The sequence below is a fragment of the Pectinophora gossypiella genome, chromosome 6 (genome assembly GCF_024362695.1).
Source record: "Pectinophora gossypiella chromosome 6, ilPecGoss1.1, whole genome shotgun sequence".
NCBI classification, from domain to species: domain Eukaryota; kingdom Metazoa; phylum Arthropoda; class Insecta; order Lepidoptera; family Gelechiidae; genus Pectinophora; species Pectinophora gossypiella.
This window is the reverse complement of record NC_065409.1, coordinates 12,397,394-12,419,468: the sequence shown is the minus strand read 5'-3', so window position 1 is coordinate 12,419,468 and position 22,075 is coordinate 12,397,394. Positions and strand designations below refer to the sequence as shown.

At 36.4% G+C, this 22,075-nt stretch overlaps 1 protein-coding gene and 1 long non-coding RNA gene across 2 annotated transcripts; one reads left to right on the top strand and one right to left on the bottom strand.

Moving 5' to 3' along the window:
* Positions 1-501: 501 nt before the first annotated feature.
* LOC126367786 (pre-piRNA 3'-exonuclease trimmer-like) lies at positions 502-19,592 on the top strand. The gene is made up of 11 exons (XM_050011526.1): positions 502-776; positions 1,171-1,405; positions 1,551-1,696; positions 2,086-2,221; positions 2,594-2,922; positions 3,523-3,650; positions 4,451-4,593; positions 5,990-6,073; positions 17,274-17,362; positions 17,951-18,052; positions 18,984-19,592. Exons 1-11 carry the CDS (start codon positions 649-651, stop codon positions 19,048-19,050), a joined length of 1,587 nt encoding a protein of 528 aa, XP_049867483.1. The 5' UTR covers positions 502-648; the 3' UTR covers positions 19,051-19,592.
* On the bottom strand, positions 19,580-21,059 carry LOC126367876 (uncharacterized). Its single transcript, XR_007566517.1, has 2 exons — positions 20,833-21,059; positions 19,580-20,745 (listed from the first exon to the last, which is right to left on the bottom strand). It is a non-coding gene; the product is annotated as an uncharacterized LOC126367876 (long non-coding RNA).
* Positions 21,060-22,075: the final 1,016 nt, after the last annotated feature.

Here is a 22,075-nt window from a genome sequence, read left to right as displayed (position 1 = left end):
AGTGTACCTAGGGTACGGTTAGCATTGCCTGAATAAAGATTCTTTGAAAAAGCTTGGAAGTTGAAAGCTTACCCAAAATAAAAGAATTTATTATTATGAAGATTCGTATTTTAGTACTTATTAGGGGGTAAAACGGAAAGTGGTTGGTTTGTAAGTAGCTTTTTTAATTAATATTATTTTATTTCGTACAGTTTACATATACCGATTACATATTACTTCGCTATACCACTTCTGCTTTGCAGACGAAACTTTAAAATTCCCGCTGAAAACCCGAAACCAGAATTCGAAATCTCATTTCTAAACGAGTTTTCGGCGGGAGTTAATCGAGGATGGATGTTCACCCAAGTGGTTTAAGCCTTTATTAGAGACCTCAGACGGATAAACAGTGAAGTCAGAAATTAAAACAGTATTTTTAAACCCAAGCTAAAAAGCTTAAAGTAGGTACTTAAAACCACAGAGACTTGACAGAGACATTAATATTCCTGAACGAAAAATCTACTACTTGCTTTGCAGTAGTATTTTGACGTTTCTTTCGTATAAATTTGGTTCATATTATAATGAAAAAGAGAATATCTCGTAAAATTCGCACAAATTCTATGATAAATTATTATTTACACAAATTAATCTATACCCAATTTAAAATCTAAAATGGAGATAACGAGGAAAAATTTCAACGAACAGTTTGACAACATAACCAAAGACTTAAAAAAATCATGTTTTGCCAGTTTTGATGCGGAATTTACAGCTATAATAGCGGGAGAATGTTTCAAACACAGGTAAACATTAAATTTTAATTTAGGAAAACCACAGTTACCAATAAAATAAATATTTTTGATGGTTAGGTTAGGTTCTTGTGTTTACTTTTAGACCGCTAAAGATCCAACATATTTTGCGAATTGTTTTAAATGTACTGAGGACTTTACTTATTCGTATTATTTTAAAGCTGTTCCTACTTACATAATTTGTACAGAATGTAAATAATATAAAATAACAATAACATCAAAATTAAATGTCACACATGAAAATGACATTGCATTTCCTTTTCGACCTCTAGGCCTACACTCTAGTCTAGGCCGAAAAGGTCTTTGTGAAATCTTAATCTAATTGCGGTTACCACATCCATGCAGATGATGATGTTCTTACTAAAAACACACATTTTACAAATTCCAGATTATTTGACACAAATGAAGAGAGATATGATCGAATCAAGAATGAAGTGTCCAAGATGATTATGACTCAAGTCGGACTGACTTTCTTCCAGTATGATCGGGACCACGATACATATGTGGCCACCGGCTACACATTCCATCTCTGTCCACAAGTGGTTGGGGATATTGACCAGTCTTTCATTTTCCAAGCATCCACACTCAATTTTCTCTGTCGACACAACTTTGACTTTAACAAGGTATTTAAGACTAAAAGACAATCCCTTAAAACTTTAGAAAAAGTATTTGATTTATGTAAAATAATGAATATTTCTAAATAGATCTTTAGCATGTTTTTTTGATATGAATTTGATTTTAATGCAAGCAATTCTTCTTGTGGTCCAGTTCACATATGAAGGTCTTCCATACCTGAGTAAGGCTGAAGAAGCGAAAGTTCGTAAGATGCTGAAAGAAGGTTCTAACTATTTACTTCGTACTCTTGAAATGACAGATGAGAAACTTCTACAGCAATATTGTTCTGAAGTGGCAAAGTAAGTACACATTTAATTCTATACAAAACATAAACATAAATAGCCTATATACGTCCCACTGCTGGGTACAGGCCTATAGTGGTAAATCCACAAATTATTATGAACAAGGTGCAAAAATAATTAAATATTTCATACAACATAAAATAGTTACAGAGTTGTGGTACTGAATGCAACCATGGTAGTGTGGTTGGGGGAAGACAACTTGGTATAATTGGTAATGGAGTCCTTAAAGGATTTGATGAAAACATTTAACACTCTTATGTTCTGGTATGTTCTCCTAGTTACACATGTTTCCTAAAAAATAATAGTAAAATGTAATCTCACATTAGAATTCTGTAAACAAACAGTGTAAAACATAATAAAATCTTATCTCTGTCGATACATTGCAGATGGCTAGCAACAAGTAAGGAAGGGACACTGTACCTGGACATAGAGAACCCACTTCTTCGGTATATAGTGCATAACGAAGTGCGTGCGCGTTTCCCAGACGTCCTCACCACAGATAGCTTAGGTAATAGTCACAAGGTAATTCACTAGCTAGCAAGGCTTTTCTAATTATAAGTATGTATACTAACATAGTGTCTTGGGTATGGTTTTAAAGAAATGAAACACTTACCTGCTCCATATTTATGAAAGTATACAATTGCTTTTTTATAAGTAATGAATAAATAAATAATAAATAAGTTATCGCTATAAATTGTGATTTTCATAAATAACATAAATTTTATTTTTAACATAAATACTAAATTCAAATATTGCATTGTATATACTTTTGCAACAGACAGATTATGCGCAGATAAGAATTACCTTAAAATGATTCTGTATTTAAATAAAAAAAGGAGCTAATTACACTAGTTGTCTGTAATTTTATAGCATTCTTTCTTTTTCTCTTTCCAGGTTTTAATATACAGAGATAAATATGTAGAGGGAGCTAACAGCGCACCTGTGGCGATACTGGAAGAAAACTTGATGCATCACCTGCTTGGATTCTCCCAAATAATCTCCTTACTAGCATCCTACCACAAACCTATTATAGGCCACAATATATTCCTAGATGTTGTCCTAATGCATAACCAATTCATAGGACCTTTACCTAAAAAATATTCAACATTCAAAAAGAATATAAATGAAATATTCCCAATCATTTTCGATACCAAGCATATATCGCATGAAATGAGCAAAAAATTAACCTTTGATGAAGTTTGGAAATCAAATGCACTACAAGAGTAAGTATTTTATTTTTTATTTTTATTCTGTAAGACGGACTGGGTTTGCGGGCAAAAGGGCTTTACATTTAGTTATTTCTTAGTGAAAATAGCTAAATATACACAAAACATATTAGACAATATTTAGTTATATTATAAGAGTATCCCCCATACCATAATGTTTGAGTGAAGCCCTCAAAGTGGACGTTATCAAATCTATGCATTAATTTTAAATAACTACTTGAACACAATACTAGCACTGGACAGAAAACTTCCTTTTTCAATTAGGAAATATAATCCTTATACATACCACTTTTTACGTTCATTAATTGCCTATTCACATTACAGTATACCTATTCTATTACAGTTGAAAATCAATGGAAGCGATAATATTAATTGTTAACATTGATAATAATAATACATACATAAACTCACGCCTATTTCCCACTGGGGTAAGCAGAGACTATAGAATTCCATTTGCTTCGGTCCTGACACACTTCTCTTGCTTCCTCCACATTCATCAATCGCTTCATACACGCACGCCGGTTCAGAGTAGATCGTATTAAACCTAATAATACCTAACCTAACAACCTGATGATAATAATATGCTTTACTTTTCAGTTTGTACGAATTTTTCTCGGAGGGGAAATGCAAGAAGTTGCAGCATGGTGTCAACCTAATAAGACTGAGCACGCCCTTTGATGTCAACCAGTCGTATCATGAAGCTGGCTGGGACTCGTATTGTTCTGGTAATAATAGGCTAATAGATACCTAGTCAAATGAAATGCTTTTTTCGAAACGTCAAAGCGGATCATTTAGTTGGCCAGCTAGTTCCGCCCCCATGCAACAGATGGCGCCACATTCAATAATGCAGTCGTGAAACGCGATATTGAAGTTTACATAGCGAGACGCATATATACAACTTCCAACATGACACTAGTGGATCGTCGATCCCTAGTCACACTACCAAAATGTGACTAGCGGGGTACTATGCTCTGTTCGCCACCCCGAACTCATCCCGCGTTTGGTTGGTCACCACAATATGGCATTTGTACGAAAATACAAAACGGTGACGTCATCAATAAACGTGGTCAAACGTCGTACTCATTGTTACGTCCTCTATACAGGGTGTTGGTTACATCGTAACGAATACTGAGGGGGATGGTTCAGATCAAGATTCTGAGTTGATGTTAAGTGAAATTTACTAATAGTGTTTTTTTTAGAATCATAGTGTGAATCATCCCTCAAAGTTTTCGTTACAATGACACTAATACCCTGTGTAATATAAAAACGAAAGATTACTGACTGACTCACTCATTACGAAATCTCGAAAACTACAAGGGCTAGTAGTCTCAAATTTTGCATGGGGATTCCTTTTAAGACGGGATTTTGCGAAAATTAACCCCTAAGGAGATAAACTGGAGTGGCAAAGATTGTATGAAATTTGAATATTTTTAATAGTAGGGTTTCATGCGAACGAAGTCGCGGGAAACAAGTAGTTCGTAAAACTAAAATTCAAAAGTGAGTCATAAAGATCTAATAATTGCAGGCTACTGTTTTATCCGTCTGGGTCACTGGGCGGCCTGCGAGAACATAGGCAAGTTCCGGCCGGTGGGGCCTACGGAGAAACTTGCGGCGCTGGCGCACTACTCCAACAAGGTCAACATCATACGGGGAGCCGTGCCTTACATGGTGAGTGACACACGCACACACACACACTCATACATTTCTTTTTATATATTTTTTTTCTTTTACTTATTTAATTCTCTTATTTAATATTATTATTATTTTTAACTACGTATATTTCTTATTTTCTTATCATAATATTGTTTTCGCACTTTAAAATGGTTGGACATCTATCACAATGTACATGCGAATGTTATCAATTGTATGCACTAAACCGTGTTACATGACGCGGTCAGGGGTGGAGGCCTGGTGACCTGTAACACAGGCTCACTGCCTAGCTCGGGCACCAGTCTGCCACAGCTGAACATTTAGTTAATAGTTTTATATTTGCCATTGTTATCCATCTTTGGACTTCGTATCAACAGTGGCTGCAAGTTGTCTTTGATTACTTGTGGCTCTGCCCACCCCATTAGGGATTACGGGCGTGAGTTTATGTATATATGTATGTATTTGCCATTGTCATCTACTTATATTGTCATATTTCCTTATGTTGAGTTGTGGTGCGAAATAAAGATTCTTATTATTATTAGTGATAGGGTAACCACGTCCGTTGCCACAGAATGCCACATGCAACACTTCTTCGTTTCTCGTGTGGGTTGTGAGCTGCATAACCGGATGGCACCCAACATCGCTCATGTAACGACTACATACTAACATCAGCGTGCTTAGCACCGTAAGCGCGTGACTCTTTCTCGCCTCGACATACGACACCCGTCACTCTCACAGTACTGCACAGAAAGAGACAGACGATCTTTGTCGCGGCGAGAAAGAGTCGCGTGCTTACGGTGCTAGGCCCGCAGTACGTAGTACCCGAAACCAACAGCTTAACGTGGCTTACGAAGCATTTATCCTCGTAAAGCCGAGGTTTCCAGAAACAATTGTAAAACAATGGAGTTTGGATTTTAAAGGGACTGTCGGCGTTACGACCATATAATCGTGAGCTTATGTTCTTTCTCCGTCTTCTATCGTGTGGGTTGTGAGGTGAATAACCAACCTCGTCAACCCTGGTCCATTGGTCCCGGTTACTACTTACTGAGTAAGTAGTCGTTACATGAGTAACCCTGTCAGGGTTACTATTGAGCCGCCAAAGGCCCCTTACATGGTTCATGTAACAATTACTCACTTACATCAGTAAGTTAGTAGTAACTGGGACCGGCTTAACGTGCGTTCCGAAGCACGGATCATCTTACTTTCGGACAATCAGGTGATCAGCCTGTTATGTCCTAATCAAACTAAGGATCACTAAGTGATTTTTGTGATATGTCCCCACCGGGATTCGATCCCGGGACCTCCGGATCTTGAGCCCAACACTCAACCACGGACCACGGAGGCCGTTAACCTTCCTCCGTGATCTTAAAGAAGCCAAATTGCACGATGTTTCCTGAGGTTGTGTTTGTTCCAGAACCTAGTGGGCGACGACCCTCCCAGTCATAGACCCGACTTGCTTCACCTCAAGTGTCTCAATGAACGATTTAACATCGGAAAGGTAATGTTTTAAAAACTCTTTAGTAATACGGACACTAGCTGATTTTTGATATGACGTCCATCTACTTGTGGCTACTTGACAGTTGTAACAATAAAATATTAAATATGTGGGTAGTTTATTATTTATCAATAATTATCCATTAATTTATTTTTTATTAAAATAATTTTTAAATATTTTATTTTTACAAATAAAATATACAAATAAAACAATGAGAATGCGATTTTTTTATCAGTGTATTGCAATACCCGAAGCACGGGTGGCTATGATTGAGCTACGTGTGACGTCATTATCATCATCATCATCATCATCAACGTCCCCACTGCTGAGGCACGGGCCTTCCCTATGGATGAATAGGGAGATCGGGCCTTAAACCATCACGCGGGCCCAGTGCGGATTGATGGTTATTAACGACTGCTAATGCAGCCGGGACCAACGGCTTAACGTGCCTTCCGAAGCACGGAGGAGCTCGAGATGAAAACTTTTTTTTTTGTGGTCACCCATCCTATGACCAGCCTTTGCGAAAGTTGCTTAACTTCAACAATCGCAGACCGAGCGCGTTTACCGCCACATGTCACCAATTAATAAACAACTATATTGTCAGGCTTCAAGTCACTTGAAGTGAGACGTAAGCAGTTTCTTTGTTTATTGAAATGTGACGTCACTGGGCAAAATGTCACGTGACCAACCGCTTTCGCGCGAAATTTGAAATTGATGAAGAAAAAATAAGCTTTTTCGAGAAAATAAAATACTTTAATAGGTATAAAATAAGCGTTTGCATTTTTTAAAATACTTATCCGAAAACTGTCAAGTAGTTTATTGTTCCATTGAATTGTTCCATTGAATTGTTCCATTGAATTGTTCCATTGAATTGTTCCATTGAATTGTTCCATTGAATTGTTCCATTTTACAGTCTGATCCTATCTGCCTAAGTTTAATGTAATAAAGCTCTCTTTTACACAACTTTTGCGCCTTTACTGCAGATAATAGATAACACACCTCAGACATGGATAACTCATACCCGTAATTCATATAGGGGTGGGCAGAGCCACATGTCACCAAAATATTACTTGACGATCAAAGGATCAACAGCTCTATTCACCATTAAATAGGCTAGATAAATTACCAAATGCAACAAATATTTCAAAACGAATCTCATTTGATTAGATAAAAAAATTGTCTATGAAATAAAATAATAAGTTTAACATATTTGTGTATTAAATCTAATATTAGAATTAATAATTTTTTGATTGTATATGTCTATGTTTCCAAAATGCACTTTTTGGTTCATTTATTTTTAATGTAACTCTATACTCGAAATATTTTCTTTCTACAGCAAAAAACATAAAGAATATTAAACAATATTCCTCCAAAATGTTTGTAATTCATACAATGTAACTGTCTGACTGGCCGGTAAGGTCGCGAGTGATTGACGCGTGCGCACAATGGCAACTATTTACTCATAATAACATTACGTTCTTCTGAAAACGTTCCTAGCCCTTTGTATATTTCATGTGAATATAATAATATATGTAATTTTTGCGGTCACTGTAATGACATTAACTTCCGGTGTTCGAAGAAAAACCCGCGTACGACGTTTGACCATTTCTTTTCTTTTTTTTTAGAAAAATGTATCTCTTTTCACTAAGGTGTCATGTAGCCTATTTTAGTTACAATCTAATCGGTTATTTTCGCCATAGATAAAAAATAATACCTACTACGTATGAACGGTAACTGTCCGGCCCGCACCAACTCATATCGGGTGTCGATCAGTATTTATCTAAGCCCCTTCGACTTTTTGGCGGGAACGGGAGTTGCTTTCTTCATTGAATAATCTAAAAAAATAATACGAAGTGGTGGTTTATGATTAATGATCGCATTAAGTTAGTCGGTAAACATTCGCTATAGTGTTATTATATCGGAATATTCAATAAACAAACTGTACCTAAAACTGTACTGTGTAATGTGTGTATTAACTTCATGTTGTAAATGTATATGTGTGTCGTAGATTTTACTTGAATAAACTTTTTTATTATTATTATTATTACCTATCTATTTTCGCTTCGTGCCAACAAGCCGCTTTATAACTCAAAAGTTTATGCAAACTTTTGAGGTAATTCGTTTGGGGTTCGGAGTGCTGCTCCAAGGGTGGGGGCTTAGGCTTCATCATCCATCGTCATCATCTTTCATCATTTCATGAATCATCATCAAGAAAAAAAAATACATAAGACATGGCTGTATGGGCATAGTTCCCTTTGCCTTGCCCTTCGGGGAAAACAAAAAAAAACTAAACCCTTCCTGGATCTTCTTCTCCTTCTAATTGTTTTATCTCCTGATGGGATGTAGGGCTCGAATAACAGATTTCTGCTCTTCGCGAACTTTTGCCTCTGTAGCTTGCTCCCATTACATGCCGAGCGTCGCCAGGTCTCTTTGAGCCGCCCTCTTTTGCCCTCCTGGGTCTTACTTTAGTTTAAATGGCTGTAAGCCACTGAGAAGTAAGGGAGAACGCAAGCAGACTGTCTGTCTCACTCGCAACGTAAAGTGGCACACAGTAAATCAATCAATCAATCAATCAATCAATCAATCAATCAATCAATCAATCATTTATTTGCAAGAACACAAAGTTAAAGATCTTATTCTAAGTAAAACAGTGCATGTATTCAACCTGCAAGCAGGTGTGCAAATATTTATACATATACCTAATTATATTATTATTAAGACTTATTCCTATAGTTAAAGAATTCGTTGACACTATAAAAACACATATGTAATAACCATTTCGTTAAATCATGCTTAAATTCTATCATATTTAATTCCTTTAAATTTTCAGGTAAATTGTTAAAAATTATGACACACATGTTATAAACATTTTTTTTATAAATATACGCACGACAAGGAGGCTGGTATAGTACGTTCGCGTATTGTCTTCTAAGTTGTCTTGTACTTACTTCACTACATTTTTTGAAATAATGGTTTTGTGATTTTACAAAAATGCAGGCATCTTTTATGTACATGCAAGGTAAGGGCAACACGTTACATTTCTGAAACAGAGGTTTGCAACTATCCAGGGACCAAGCATTATTTATAGCACGCATGCACTTTTTCTGCACCCCTAAAGCTCTACATGCATCGACAGAATTGCCCCACATTAAGAGGCCATAACTTAGTAAAGAAGAAACGTATCCGTGGTAAGCTGTTAGGGCTGCCTCAGTTGAAACCGTCCTTCTTAGTCTTCTAAGAGCGTAAACAAACCGGTCCAGTCTCTGACAAACAGAATCTACGTGACTTTTCCAATTCAAATAGCAGTCTATATTCATTCCTAGAAAGGGTATAGCGAGGTAAGGAAGACGAAATGGCCCCCATGGCCCATGACGGAATTATCATTTGTACTGGTATTGGCACTCTAAAAGAATACGAAATGTAAGGTCGTTGACCCCTGACCTTGACCTGTCTTTGAGATATTCGAGAAAGTTCGTACGCGCGCCGAGTTTTTTCAAAATTTTTTTTCCGAAAAACTATAAAAGCTAGAAGGATGGGACCAATTGCGTATAATTAGGGATACTTTGAAAAATATTCTGAATTTTTTTCAGAGTTCTGGTGAAATGACAACTGTGCAAAATAATTAAACAAAATATAAATATATTTTTTTAGTACTGTTCTATTATGTTTACCGCGCCAAAAAAAATATATAATACTCTTTGATTTATATACTTACACCACACAAAAACTGATTAAAATCAAAGAGGCGCTTCTTGAGTAATTATGAATTTACTTAGTGTGCGTACGGCTGGTAGGAACTAATTAAAGAGGTCGTTTTTAGATTAATTATTATAATTACATGTTAAACATAATTTTAATCATCATCATCACTGTTTTCATTTATTACAACATTGACTGCATCATTTGAAAATATTTTCGACAGAATTTCAGCAGGACGTAAAATGCGAGATAGATATCTCGCATGAGCTAAGTAATATAATTATTACACTTGCGGCATATGAAAATCGACTTGCGAAAATCGTATTTTGGGCAAAAGAAAACCCATTTATGCAAACCGTTTACAATTTGTACTACGAACTAGAGTTTTAAGTTTAGCATCCTGTAGCACTTTCTTCATAATAGTGGCATCATTTTCCGTACCATAAATTGGCCCAGCAAAATCAACTATAAACCCGTTCGTAGTACAGATTGTAAACAGTTTGCATAAATGGGTTTTCTTTTGCCCAAAATACGATTTTCGCAAGTCGATTTTCATATATCGCAAGTGTAATAATTATATTATTTAGCTCATGCGAGATATCTATCTCGCATTTTACGTCCTGCTGAAATTCTGTCGAAAATATTTTCAAATGATGCAATCAATGTTGTAATAAATGAAAATAGTGATGATGATGATTAAAATTCTGTTTAACATGTAATTATAATAATTAATCTAAAAACGACCTCTTTAATTAGTTCCTACCAGCCGTACGCACACTAAGTAAATTCATAATTACTCAAGAAGCGCCTCTTTGATTTTGATCAGTTTTTGTGTGGTGTAAGTATATAAATCAAAGAGTATTATATATTTTTTTTGGTGCGGTAAACATAATAGAACAGTACTAAAGAAATATATTTATATTTTGTTTAATTATTTTGCACAGTTGTCATTTCACCAGAACTCTGAAAAAAATACAGAATATTTTTCAAAGTATCCCTAATTATACGCAATTGGTCCCATCCTTCTAGCTTTTATAGTTTTTCGGAAAAAAAATTTTGAAAAAACTCGGCGCGCGTACGAACTTTCTCGAATATCTCAAAGACAGGTCAAGGTCAGGGGTCAACGACCTTACATTTCGTATTCTTTTAGAGTGCCAATACCAATACAAATGATAATTCCGTCATGGGCCATGGGGGCCATTTCGTCTTCCTTACCTCGCTATACCCTTTAAAATCATTTGTGAAACCTAATGCAGAACCATCAACTTCAATGTCTAGTGACAATGGTTGGGTATTATAAGAACGGAACTGCATTATTTTAGTTTTATTTAAATTAAGGCAAAGATCGTTGCATTCCATCCATTTAGCGATGTCCTGTAAAGCGTCATTAATAATTTGTTCATATTTGTCTTTTCTGACACATTTTATTAAAATAGTGGTGTCATCGGCAAATAAAATACATTTATGAATAGTAGCAGCTGGTAGATCATTAATATATAAGAGAAACAATAATGGGCCGAGTATACTTCCTTGCGGAACACCAGTTTTATTCAAAGCTAAATCAGATCTAAATTTTTCTTTTGTCAAAACATTATTTCTTTTCGTTATTTTCGTAATTTCCGTGTATTGTTTCCTACATGTTAAATAGCTATTTAGCCACTCATAAGCTTTTCCTCTGATACCATAACGATGCAATTTCGTCAGCAACTTCGTGTGATTGACAAAGTCAAACGCCTTGCTCATGTCTAAGAAGACTGCCACAATTGATGAGCCATTGTTAATACTTTCTGTTACATGTCTTACCAAGTTAAAACACGCAAGCGTAGTGGAGCTTCCTTTGCGAAAGCCAAATTGCTCCTCAACTAGTACATTATGTTTATTTAAAAAATCATTCAACCTGATAAGCATAGCTTTTTCAAATATTTTGGCTAATATAGGAAGTAAACTTATGGGTCTATAATTATTCGGCTCTGACTTATTTCCGCCCTTAAAAAGAGGTTTAATGATGGATAACTGTAGTTGTTCTGGAAATATTCCTTCTGAAAACGACAAATTGATTATATGACAGAGAGGCCGACATATATAACTAGCACAGTGCTTCAGCACCTCTGTAGTTATTTCGTCATGACCACTTGCTTTGCTATTACGTAACAATCTAATTATTTTTAAAATTTCAATGTCATTAGTAGGTTTTAAAAATATAGAGTAGGGATTATTGTCAATAACAGGGCTACTATAGATCTGATTATTAGTTGCATGAGGATTATTCGTTAAATTAATAAAATAATCATTGAAAATATTTGATATATCATTAGGATTTGTATATTTTATATTATTAAAAATTAATGTATCAATTTCATTCTTATAAATATTATCACAGAGAGTAGATGAGATAACATTCCACGTAGCTAAACATTTATTTTTGTTTCTATTTATATACCTATTGTTTAAAAGTTTTTGGGCCACATCAACACATTTTTTAAATATGTTATTGTACCGTCTAAGTTTATTCTTTGCATTCGACTTATTATTATTTTGAAATTTGTATTGTAAGTTTAAGTGGCGCTTTGTTTTAGAGGACTTCTTAATTCCCTTTGTCAACCATTTTAATCTTTTGGGTCGAAGACAAATTTTAACTTTAATAACAGGAAAACATAAATTATAAAACAGGCAAAATGTTTCAAAAAAAATATTGAAAGCAGGCACTACTCTTTCCGAATCATATATATCACTGAAAGATAGTGCTGAAATGCACTCACAGAATTTCCGTATGTTATCCTTCGAGTAGTCTCTCTTGTGTTCAAAATAAGTACGATTATATTGCATTTTCTTCGTTTTAATTGCAATAGATTGAGCAGTTTCATGATCAGATAGGCAAAGATAATGAATGTCGGACTCAACCTGATTTATATTACTTGCGAACTGATCTATACATGATTTCAATCTAGTAGGGGATGTTATGTGTATATTAAAATTGTAGTTTTGTAAAACGCTCAAAAGATTCCTTGTAGATATTGTTTCCGTTAAAATATTAATGTTCCAATCACCGCATATTATAATTTTTTTCCGGCTAAATTTATTTGTAAGATAATACAAAAGTTTATCAAGTTTGTATAGAAACGTACCAACGTGAGCTTTAGTTTGCGTCGGTATTCTGTAGATGCAACAGATAATTACATTCAAATTGTGTAACTCGATACCACAACATTCAAAATAAAATGGCGCAACTAAGCCCGGAGGAAAACACAATCTATTACTGTTCATCATCTTTTTAATCAGAATGCAAGTACCCCCTCTTGACTTATCTCTACAATAGGTTGAAGCCAGCTTAAATCCATTTAGTTTCACATTGCTTTCTTTATTACTTACAAGGTTAGTTTCGCTGAAACATAATATATCAACCTCCTTGTTATTGACCGACAGCTCATGCAGAGCTAACTCTATAGAGTCAATTTTATTACATAAACCCGCTATGTTCTGATGTAATATTCTTAATTTATTAACGAAAAAGATGATTACTAGTTTCTTGTTCTGAGGCTTTTGTTTTATTTGACTCTATCTTGTCAGTGCGAGCTATCACAGGAAAATAATCTAAAAGTGTCTTTTTTAGTTTTGGTTTGACAGTTTCATGTTCAATAGGTTTAAAATAGTATAATATAGAGTTTCTCGACGTCCTATCTAATTTTAAATTACCACTAGATTTCTTGAAAGTTTTACAGTTAAAATTAAGAAATTTTGAATCGTAATCAATACTATAAAGACTTTTGTATAAAGTTTCCGGGGTGTACTTATACTTACAGTAACCTTCACGTACATAGTGAACAATCTCTATTACAAAGTGTACCTAACCTACACAAGAACTGGACCCAAAACACGTTACATAAGCGAAACAATGCTATTTCTATTGATATTGTAAACATGGGTCCATCCGCGTTTTCTCAATCCTCGGAGCCAAATTTAGCTGCCATATGTTAGGAGCGCAGTTATGGTTGTAATAATTGTCACCTCGCTCTAAAGAGCTATTTGAACGACGTATTCCAACTAGCCGCCAGCGCGACACAGAGTTCCGGGCAATACACACTATCTACCTTTAAATCAGGGATGTTACGGAGCTCATTTCTGTTATATTTCTAAGTATTTTTTTTATGTGCAATATAGAATAAAAGTCTCGGATAATTTCGAAATTAAGTCTAAATGAGACACGTTATGATAGGTTTTTGTTTCTACCCGGCCGAACACGCAGCCTCTGCATTGTTTATTTTTTCTATTGTTAGCTAATGTTGACGACAGGTCGACATGGCAATCGGGGCATGAGGTGAGCCGCGGAGTCGGGGTCGCCCCGCACACCCGCACAGTCCCCGCGGCGTCTTAGTCTTAGTGTCGCACGAGTCCGCATCGACCGCGTTTATCGATTATAATCTCGCTCACATAATTTATTACTATTGTGTTTTAAAAATGGCTACGGTTGCATCTTCGTCGCGTGTTCAAGCAAAAAAACCAATAATTCACTCTCAAGCTCGAGAACTAGCTAGAAAAGTGTTAGAAAATTGTGACATTGAACGGAAAAAATATTGTTACAAATTTTCTGTCAATCGATACGATTACGACGTTAGATTATTCAGATGAATAAATATTAACTTAAATGAAAACGTGGTATTATTTTATTCACATTTTGTTACATACATAATAAAAATATATCGATATTGAAAACGTCCCGTCACTAGAGAATTGCCATGTCGACCTGTCGTCTACAGTAGTCATCGTGCGATTACTTACCTACACTACAATTTTACATATATTACTCTTATAAGAAGTCGCATCAATTACCTACGTACTTGTATTTTACTTTTATAGTTCTTTTATTTAAAAATCGAATATCCTTAACCGAAAAGATGTATTCCTCGTAGCGCACCCATCTGTTGCGCACCCGCGCTTTGCGCACCCAGCCTATTCCTCGTAGCGCACCTAGCAAATAATATCATTTTTAGCAGGTGCGCTACGAGGAACGAATTTTATGTTAGTATTTTATTCCTCGTTGAGCACCTATGACGTAGTAGCCTAGTGCGATATCTTTCAATAAAATACACCGCGGGTGCGCAACGGCTGGGTGCGCTACGAGAAATACATCACCGAAAATACCCGATAGACTAACGGTAAAAGTAATTCTATTTGTTACCTTTTCACGCCTAAACCGATGGACCGGTTTGGATGACATTTACCACATAGTTCAATTCATTTTACGAACGGACTTCAAGTACTTTCCGAGACGCAGTAAGCACTGATAACTGCATTGGAGACTTAGTTTGGCTTTGAAATAGACTACTCTGGGCGCCATCCCACTCGCGTCAGACAGAGTACTGCGGGGCGGAATGCAAGAGGGAAACCACTGCCCTTTTGTTCTCTAAAAAGTAGCATGAAGAATGCTACACCGACAAGACCGTGTACCGATATTAACGTAACATTCTTTGCGGTTGAACGTTTTATGGCCCGGTTTTTAGGTATAAAAGTAGATATTATATTTCATAAAATAACAGCTATGAAGTAACAGTTCAAATATTTCACTAGCTAATGTTTATGAAAGACGAGACAACTTCAGTCAAACATAACGGAAACGTACGGAGAATTGTTTATTTAAATTAGCTAGCTAGCTGATGATTTAACTAGCTGATCTCGTACGTTTGGAGGAGTACTGTTGTTTAAATCAATTAGATCTCAATCCTACCAAATGCAGTGTTGTGACTTTCAGTCGTAAACGCAACTTAATATTGCATAGTTATAAGATTAAAGACAAAATTCTTCTAAGACAGTCTACCGTGCGCGATCTCGGAGTCATTCATGACTCCAAGCTATTATTTGAGAGCCACATTGATAACATTGTGGCTAAGGCATCTAAAGCACTTGGATTTGTTAAACGTAGCTGTAAGGAGTTCACGCAAATTAAAACATTTAAAATTTTGTATTGCTCTTTAGTTCGCAGTAACCTGGAGTATGCGTCTCAAATTTGGAACCCCAGATACGCAACTTACGTTGATCGTATCGAAAGTATACAGAAAAAGTTTGTTCGCTACTTATGTTATCGTAGTAACGACCGCTATGAGTCTGCTGGTTACTACGACCAGTGTAGAAAACATCACCTTCTTCCACTGATGAAACGTCGAGAAATTGCCGATCTGATATTTTTGCTAAAAGTTGCTTGTAATTCAATAGACTGCTCAGAACTTCTATCGCAAATCTCCATCAGAGTCCCTAACAGGACCCTCAGGTTCCACCAACCCCTTTCTCTGCCTTCGGCCTCAACAAACTATAGACAGAACACCTATGTATGGCGAGCGTGTAATAATTTCAATAAACTTTGTAAAGAAGTTGATCTTGACTTGTTTAACACCGGTTTTGCAGCGGCGAGGAGATTACTCAGTCAAAGGTTTTTTGATGCCTAATCTTCTTTTTATGTTCTTTATTTTAACTTTAATTTGCCTGTGCACAACTCTCTAATATCATTTTTACTAGTTTAAGATTATCAGTGGAAACCTGTAATTAGTTTTCAACTGTTATGTTTTTTGTCTACTTTCTGTATTTTATAACTGTTGGTTTTCCTTAAATAAAATAAATAAATAAATAAATAAATAAATAAATAAATAAATTAATGAGAGTTTAGCTTGTCCCTTTGAAAAATGCTCTTTATGACTGTGTGTATGTAGCGTACAACTGTCGGACACAGTGCGTCAAACACGCAGCCGGCAGGTGACAATTGGCCGCGTGCCAGCCCCACACACACACACCCTCACACACACACAGACACACACCCGCACTCATCCTGCACATATCCCCCGTTGCTAGTTAAAACAGATTGATAATGCCCAAGTGTCGCAAAGTGGAAACTTTATTTTTAAATCCACAAAGTTTTTCCCAACCGAATGAATTCTCATGTACGACGAGTCATTTTTCATGCCACTGTCAAGGTTAATTTAAGGTTAGATATAAATACAATTATCCCAGCGAGATGTTGGACGCTATGTTTCATTAGGCGATAGAATACTGCGGTGGCTATAGATAGAGGCACAATGGGCGAGTAATGCCAAAAGATGTCACATTGATCTTTTTGTGTCCTCTTCTAGCATGATGGACCCTTGCTCCCTTATCCCATTTTGACGGGGTTCGCTTACCTAACTTGAAGATTTGACAGGTCCGGTACAGAAGCGACTGCCTGTCTGATCTTCCAACCCGCGAACGGCAAACCAACCCAATACATGTTAGGTCACATACCACCGAAACGAATTCGCATGATAAACCATTATAATAAAAAAAACATAGACCGCGTTTTGTTGCTTCTCAGGCACATTGCTAAAACCGACAGAAAGATATTGTACTTTCTGACATCATGCACTATTTATTATATAGACGATAGCTGATCACCTTTTCCATACGTTCATCATTTCCTTGGAAATTTAGGTGTCTGATTACTTATAGGTCTGCCTACCCCATTATCCATATGTTATGTTGTTAGGTCTCGTCGGTACTAGCGGCCTTCGGTTCCATAGACATCAAGCCTTATGGAAGTCGGACTGCGCTCATAGCTGCTAGTTCACATTACGCGTAAGTATTGAAAACGGGCCAATTCTTATGGTGTTTTTAAACAGTTCTATGCCTAGAAAATAGTAAATAAAATACTGCGATAATCGCCTGTCACAGCCAGACAAACTGGCACCGAAGCATATTGTTTTTCTACAGAACATCACATGGAAATTTTCCATCATTTTCCGTAGGAAATAGGTATACCTACTAATTTATTATCGTCTCTCAAAACTTTAACCTTCACTCGATAACATGATGACTGCTAGTGTTATTTCCTCCTGTGATGTGATGATATAAACATAGTTATATATGTTTCAACTATAAACAACTTAGGGTATACATATATAGTTAAACATAGTTATATGTATAGTATACTTGTAGGTAAACGCCATAAGCAGGTACTTTCCATAGAGTATGACAATTGATGAATATAGAGGAAGCAAGAGAAGTGAGTGAGTGAATTTATACTCACGCCTTTTTCCCACCGGCGTAAGCAGAGACTATGAAATTCTATCCTGTCACACTTCTTTTACTTCCTCCACATACATTTGGCTATAAGTAATAAAAATATATAAAAAAAACTCGCCAAAAAAATGTTTTTTTTTTCAGGGTAAACAATATCCTCAAACAGTTTAGAGACAGTCGCGACTACAGGATATCAAAATACAGCGTGTACAGGCATTCAGTGGCTGGAAGAATGGCTATATGGTGGTATGTATATATCTCATCTATATATATCTCATCTATAATACCTATAGGTCGTATCGTACTCCTTCTTCTAATCTTTTTATCCCCTGTTGGGCTATAGGGCTCGAATAACAGATTTCCAATCCCCGCGAACTTTCGCAGCCACGTTCTTAGATCTTTATAGAGAAAAAAAATGAAAAAGCAGCAGACAGATCCTACGAGTGACATCCGAAGTGTCTCTCTCTTTATTTAAGAGCTGCGCTCTTGTGGAAGGAGTAATCGCCATTACTCCATAGATAGGGCGTGTAGAACGGTGGTTGCCCCAATCGCCTTCCGTTCCGCAGTACGCCGACCAATTTCTCAATCGGTGATGTTCTAGTTATACGAGGTCTACGGTGATTAAATAATAAATAAAAAAAATAACAAAAAATATAAAGTGCGTGAATCATTAAAAGTGACAACTAAATATTTACCACCTTACAAATAAAAAATAAACCAGGGATGAACGTGGGTTTAAGTATTTGACAGCCAAGCAAAGTTCAGTCGAATTGTATGATAAATTGGATTCAATTTTGCTTGGCTGTCAAAAACTTAAACCCACGTTCAACCCTGGTTTTCTTTTTTATTTGTAATGTGGTTAATGTACAAGCTGTGCCTGAAAGAATATTTCTATAAGAAGCTTTTCATCTTGTTGAACGGCGCCGTTCAGTTAAAAGGCTAGGCTGTTAATCAAACGGCAAATTAAGCTAATTGGCTGCTACACTGAATAACATTTATAATATTAATAATTGCTATAGTAATAAAAATTGCCAGTAGTAATTGCTATTTAGCAATAAGGCCACCGATTGTGCTTCTCTTGTCACATTTGTAATTGTTTTTAGTGTTGTGTTTATATGTGCAATAAAGCGTTTTTGTATTGTACTGTATTAGGGATTATTTTGTCGTATTATTACAGGGGCGGTGCATTGCTCACGGGCAGTTTGGTGATTTATATCATACATAAGAAAGTGAATAATAACTGACATAATGTAATAAATAGTAATCAAACGCATAATATGATTATGTGTTTAGTTTAAGAAGGCCACATTGAAACAGTGAGGATAAAAACTGCCTATTTCTCCCATCAGGCGTCGCTCACTTTAGATCGGACATAAGTTTTATTCTTTCCGATCTTTAGGGAATTTATAACACTATGATTTTGCAGCAAAACGCTGCGCAAAGGGTTATAGTGTAAACATATAACCAAAACAATTTGTTTACTCAAATATTATGGGGAACTGTCATAATTTAGGAGCACTCAACAGTGCTGCCTGCCTACATTTGAGCTTGGAGTTTTTATCCTCATTCATTGCGCATGTAAAAGTAAGTGCGCAATGACAACTAATGTCAAATAGCAATGGTGCTTTCTTAGATGAATTGTCTGAATGTCGCCTGTTTAACCCCCAGTTGGCCTTGTGATCAAAACGCTTTACCTAACTGAAATAATAAAATATTGTAATGTTGCCTAGTCTGTAAGATAAAGTGCAAATCAAGTTGGATAAAAGCAATAAATATTTTGTTTATATTTTGTGTTTTATTCTTATATAATTATAAATATAACAGAAATCATAATCATTTATTCCACGAAAAATCATAGAAAAACTTGTTGAAGCTCGCTGTTATGGCTGAGGAGAAGAAATGACAGAAACTGCAACAGCAACACATCTTTTACATTATCGTAGGTATACGTACATTACAAGTTATTTAATAACTAGACACGTCCCACTGCCAGGCACTGGCCTCCTCTTAATCAACCGGAGATGTAGAAGATGGACTTCGAAATGTGATAGAAAAGTTTTTTAGTGACATTTAATACATCAGCTATAAATCAACCTACACTTGACCTTAACACAATCAAAATCCATATTATAAATACGAAAGTAACTATATGTTACGATTTCAGTTCATAGGGAACTATAGGGAAATCAAAATAACTAAATAGTGTTACCGATTTTGACAAACAGGTACTGCATTTATGAAGTATTTCCCAGAATTGACACCAATGCCCCATACCTACATTGTGGCAGGATTTATATGTAAGTATAGGTCTCCGCCAAGAAAGAACTCACGTGACGTCACAGTATCGCCATAGCATTATTATGAATTGTCTTTTAGCTCCATTGCAAGCCACGGACTTCGTGGCAAGGAGTCTAAGTAAAATATCTAGCTATGACGCATTCAGAAACTAGTAGAAAGCACCCGAAACACACACAGTTACTTGCAATATAATACCAATATTTTGACTCAGCGACACGACGGCTTCGAATGATTACAAAATATCCAGATGCCTCGTGCGCCGTTTTCTCAACGGTGTTAAGCTGCATACACACAGATTCCGGGGACGTTCCGAAGCGGCAAGCGGAAATTCCTATAAAACGGTACCGAGCAGCGACGGATTTATTTGAACGGATAAAAACTCAACAACAGCATTTACATCTGTATCTCCGAAGGGGTAGACAAAGGTGTACATCCTTGCCAGCTATATTGAAGTCCCATGTAATATGGAGCGAGCCCATTGCCATTAACCGGACACGATTCCTGGAAACCTCGTAATACCAATCAATGATTCAAACATGAGTTCAAACTCATGAAGCCCAATTCAATGGTTTAGAAACCGAACTGGGAAACGAACTAAGGACACTACGATTAAGTCACGCGTTCTCCGAACAGGGTTATCACTGCAAAAAACAAAAAAGAATCAAACATTAAAAACTCGAACATTACAAAAACAACAACAACATTGTCCTGTGTTGAATGTAATGTACCTGTCTGTCTGTGTATGTGGTGTCCGGAGGTAATAAATCTTTCTTTTTCTTTCAAAAATCCCTCCGTACAGCTCCCAGCACTGCCCTTGCGTATATTGAGTTGAAAACGCAAGAAATATGTCGAGCACACCCATTAGTCTCCTCACTCAAAACAATACTAGTCTAAACATCAGTTATACGCCATCAGAGGTTATTTGTATCACACTTGAGCCGGGCCATTCCTCGGACCGATGCCCACGCCTGTTATAATCGATTATACACGACATTCCAAAACAGAAAATATGTAAATAACAATACAATTAACAATGTCATTATACTGGACAACCTTGCCAAAATATATACGGAAATTCTTACACGACGCATTGCGAGTTTTTGAAGAATTTATGTATTGTCAAACACCGTTACCTAATACTTATTTGCTTTTTTCTTCTACTTATTTGCTAAAAGTATAAAAACAGTGGAATTTACACCACCTTCATAGCAGCGTTATCCCGTTTTCACAGGGTCCGCTTACCTAACCTGAAGATTTTACAGGTCCGGTTTTTTACAGAAGCGACTGTCCGTTTGACCTTCCAACCCGCGAAGAGAATACCAACCCACTACAGGTTAGGTCACATACCTCCGAAACGCATTTCTCGGGAGTATGGGTTTCCTCACGAGGTTTTCCTTCACTGCTGTGCACAATGGAATCTACACAATTGATTACAATTTCACGGACACTAGTTACTTTTTCGGACAATTAGGTGACTTCCTTTCCTTACCAAACAAAGGACAGCTCCATAAAGTACCTAATTTCGACAATGTCCCCATCTGGAATCGAATCCTTAATGAGAGCAGTGGATAGAGATCGACTAAGACGGGGGCTGTTAATCCGTGCTTCGGAAGGCACGTTAAACCGTGGGTACGGATTATTGGCTGTAAAACTCCTCCACCCCGCAATGGAGCAGCTTGGTGGAGTATGCTCAATTCCCCCTCCGATTGATCGAGGAAAGGCCTATCCCCAGTAGAGAGTCGTATATAGTACTTACCAAATACGTAAACATACTCTATCCCTGAACTGATTCTCCACCACCAACCACGTACGTATTTAGCAATATTTACCCAAGCTTTTGCGTATATTCTTGAAAAACAGCAAACGCATTTAAACTGCGGATGGTTCTCGGAACACATCCACATGCAATACGGAAGACTGTACGGATACCTGATCCCAATGTTCCTTAATTAAAACGTTGAAGAAGGAAAT

Excerpts from the sequence above, each read along its gene's own strand:
- LOC126367786 (XM_050011526.1), top strand. The coding sequence starts at position 649 with ATGGAGATAACGAGGAAAAATTTCAACGAACAGTTTGACAACATAACC. Across the intron at positions 17,363-17,950 it reads GCTGCTAGTTCACATTACGC|GGTAAACAATATCCTCAAAC; the intron begins GTAAGTATTGAA and ends TTTTTTTTTCAG. Across the intron at positions 18,053-18,983 it reads GGAAGAATGGCTATATGGTG|GGGCGGTGCATTGCTCACGG; the intron begins GTATGTATATAT and ends GTATTATTACAG.